Here is a 3,999-nt window from a genome sequence, read left to right on the forward strand (position 1 = left end):
TTCTTCCCACAAAGCCTTTTCAAACAGAGTGAATCAGTTTTAATTATTTCCAGTTATGTTTATGTTGTTTTTATCTTTTCTTGCCAAAAGCAAAGAAAGTGTTGGCAGCTTCTCGTGTAAGCGACTGTGTTAACTGAGCAGATAATATTGACAAATACCAATCGCAGACCCCTGAATCGAACTGAATCGAAATTGAATTGTGGCAGACTTTGTAATATCGGCAAATATCGTATCATAGTCCAAAGTATTGATATAATATTGTATCATAATGAAACCAGTGATTTACACCCCACTAAACAGAAACACACAAGGACTCAAGAAAAACCTGGAAAAGTCTTGGAATTTTTTTCACAAGGGTATTAGAAAAAAAACAACAAAAAACCCCCACGATGTTTCCCGATGATCATTTCTGTTTTTACAGAAATGATCATTGGGAAACATCTCTCTGGCTTAAATTTTAAATAACAAAAATTCACCAAAAGATTTTTCTTTAAAAATCAACAAAACATTTAAAGACAAAAAATTGCAAAACTTTTTGAAAAGAAAACATGCAAGTTTGGAAGGCATGTTTGAAAAAATTGGCAAACTTCTTAAGGAAAAATACAACCAAGATTTTTAAAGAAAAAATTGTTTTAAATTAATCTTTTTTTTTTTTTTTTTTTAAATCAAAGATTCTGTTTAAAAATGGCCAACAATTTTTACAGGAGAAAATACCAAAAAAGATTAAAGAACAAAAATAGCCAACATTTTTGCTTTAAAAAAATCCCAAAAAACTTCTTTAAGGAAAAAAAAACCTAATTTTGCTTTCAAAGAGAAGGAAGTGAGTCTCAGATTTTGGGTGGAGGGTCACATCACAGGTGTGACATGATTGACCAGAGATTTCATGACATCATCACTTAACAAACTCCTTCTGATTTCAGATGATTGGTGTCACTCATCGTCGTCATGGAGACGGAAACTGCAGCCGAGACGTTCACTGACCTGCTGAAAAAGTAAGAAACCTGAACGACACTTAAGTGTTAAATTGATCATTATTAAGTCAAACAGCCAGGAGACTAAAAAAGTCATTTTTCAAAGAAAATTCTTTTTGAAAAAAACCCAAATGTCTCCTTTAACAAACAACCAAAATGTCTGAAGAAAACATTACCAATAACTGAAGAAAAGAACAGCAAAAATTCTGAAAGTTTTTTTTTTTAAATTGCAAAGCATTTTTAAAGAAAAAAAGAAACTGCAAAAACATTTAAATAATGAAAAAAAACATATAAGGCATGTCCACTTTAAAAAACACCCAATCCTTTAATAAAAAAGGAGGGAGGAGGAGCAGAAAATGAAAATACTTTAGTAAAGTACAAATACTGCAAAAGTACTTCAGTACTTACTTAAATGTAATCAATTAATTTTCACCTCTGTGTTTGTGCAGAGCGCTGAGGATCGATGACATCATCACTCTGGAATAAACAATGACATCATCAGGAATAAAGAAAGGTTTATTGTTTATAAAGTGGGGCTGTAACACTGCTGATGTCATCATTAACACTTTGAGTCCCTTTTAGACGCCAAAAGCTGCAGTTTGCTGTCAGAGCGACACTGCTAATAATAAAATATATCATCTGATACTGCGGTTTCATTAAGACTACGAAAACTTCAACATCAAAGTTTCATAAATAACATGGAGTTAGCTTGACATGAAAAAAACGTTCTGTGGCTCGAATCTGTGAGTGTCTGTGTTTTAAAAAAAAAAACACCAAAATGTTTTCAGCAGGAAGGCGTGTCTTCTTTAAAAACTGTCCATAATTTTAAAGAAACAAAAAATAGCCCAGTAAAAAGAACAAAAAAAATGACACAGCTAAATTCCTTTTTTTAAAAAGTTGTCAAATTTATGAAGACTTAAAATAGCCAACATTTTCAAAGAAAAAAACAACACTCAAAAAAAGTACAGAAGGAAGGCACGTCTTCTTAAAAAAATGCCCCAAAACTTTAAAAAAGAAAACAGAACACCACATTTTTGGAAAAAAAAGCCCCTTTTAAAAAAAAATTGCCAAAATATATTTAAAGAATGAAAATCACTATTTCTTTTAAAGAAGAAAAAAATGTCCTCTTAAAAAAAAAACACCCAAAAATTTACAGGAAAAACAAATCCCAAAACATTTCATGAAGGAAGAAATAGTCACTTTTTCCTCAGACAGTGAAAGCAGTGAGCTCCAGCAGCTCCGCCCCCTCCGATCAGAGATGATCTATGACGTTATTGACATGTGATGTCATTGTTATTGTTGACAAACAGCTGCTGACACGTATGTCACATGTTACACTCGAGGCTCACGCTGTTGTGTTAAACCTCTTTGGTTTCCGTGGTGCCGGCATGCTGTCTAAAATCACACTGATGCCGCTGTCCTTCAGTTCTCTGTAGAGACTCGACAGAAACGTCTCTTTGTATCCATGTCTCCGGTTCTGGTCTACATGACGCTGCAGATCCGGGAGCGTCCCTCTGCGTCCTCCAGGCCCTTCTTGTCCCGGACCAGCACGGCCTGGTTCCCGAAGCTGCTGTACCACGCAGACTGACTGCGGCTCAGGTAGGTGGAGGGCGGCGCCGCCTGCAGCTCCTGCTGCTGCTGCTGCCAGATCAGCAGGGACGTGTCCCGGTACCGCAGCCGGCCGAACGCCTCCGACAGCGCCTTTCCCGCCAGAGGGGGGCGGCGAGGACCGGGAGGACCCTCGGCAGCCGTCTGGTCCTCTACAGCAGCTGGATCAACATCCGACATGTCAGATCAGTCGTCATGGTGACAGGAGAAATGTCTGCTGAGGAGCCTCAGGTCCAGGTCCAGGTCACCTGACGAGTCCAGCTGTTCATCTAATCCTTCAGCAGAACCTGACAGAACAAAACCAGGTGAGATTTTTACACACACACAAAATTTAAAGGAAAAACAAATCACCAAAAAGTTTGAGATAATAAAAAAAAAAAAATCACAACAAAACACCACCTGCTTCCTCCTGCTGTGTCCCTGTCGGCTCCCGTACATTCAGCGGGTCCGCCGGTAACTAAACTACCGGAATGTGAAAAAAACGCACCGGAGGGGAGCTAACGGCTGTTAGCCGCTCAGCTAACAGACTGCTGACACGGCTAATCCTGATGCTAACTGCTGTTAGCTTCTGTTAGCTCCTGATAAAAACAAAAAACAAAAAAACACGCAGCTGCAGTTTACCGCCGTGATGACGTCACTGAACCAGGGGGTTAACACGCCAAAAAACAATAAACATAAACTGTGACGTTTGTTTGTTTCCTCTGACAGCTGCTGTTAGCATCGTTAGCATCGTGCTGCCGAGAAACTGAAGCTGCATCCAATGACAACGGTGTGACTGCAAACCGGGTCCGGGTAGGGACACAACACAGGAACAAAGGTTCCTCCCCCTTATAATCTTCAAATTAAAGCTACATGTTTGTCTTTTTTTTTTTTTTATTAAAAAACACACAACCACACACACACACACACACACACACACTGACCCTGACAGTCAGTCTGTTCTCTGTGAGCTCTGATACTTTATTTTATTATTATTTTTCTTTCTATATGATGACAGCAGAGAGAGGACAGTTACAGCAAGACGGTTACAAAGACGACTATAAGATTATTGATCCCCAGAGAGGACAGACTGCAGTGCAGCTGCAGGACAAAATGAGGACAGACACAGTGACAGAGACAGAGACAGACAGACAGAGAGACAGGCGGACAGACAGATTACAACAGTCAGACATTCCTCTTTACTTTGGGAGATTCTGATTGTCTCACAGAAATAAACAGAGTTCTTATGGTCAAACTAGGGCCGGGCGATACGGAATAAAGTTTATCATGATAATTTTTTTCATATCAGTCGATATCGATATATATCAGGATAAACATCAAATCAATATTTCTGTTGAGCTTAAAGGTTCCTTTGACTCCTCAGTGAGATATGAAGATATCATCAGGTTCATTTAGGTTAAATATTTATTTTCTGTCAGAC

At 38.6% G+C, this 3,999-nt stretch overlaps 1 protein-coding gene across 1 annotated transcript; it reads right to left on the reverse strand.

Annotated features, from left to right (window-relative positions):
• Positions 1-2,088: 2,088 nt before the first annotated feature.
• Positions 2,089-3,412, reverse strand: LOC121939113 (putative uncharacterized protein BRD3OS). The gene is made up of 2 exons (XM_042482238.1): positions 2,979-3,412; positions 2,089-2,866 (listed from the first exon to the last, which is right to left on the reverse strand). The coding sequence occupies exon 2, from the start codon at positions 2,757-2,759 to the stop codon at positions 2,454-2,456; it is 306 nt and encodes a 101-aa protein (XP_042338172.1). The 5' UTR covers positions 2,760-2,866; positions 2,979-3,412; the 3' UTR covers positions 2,089-2,453.
• Between the last annotated feature and the right edge of the window lie 587 nt (positions 3,413-3,999).

This window comes from Plectropomus leopardus, unplaced genomic scaffold (genome assembly GCF_008729295.1).
Source record: "Plectropomus leopardus isolate mb unplaced genomic scaffold, YSFRI_Pleo_2.0 unplaced_scaffold4109, whole genome shotgun sequence".
NCBI classification, from domain to species: domain Eukaryota; kingdom Metazoa; phylum Chordata; class Actinopteri; order Perciformes; family Serranidae; genus Plectropomus; species Plectropomus leopardus.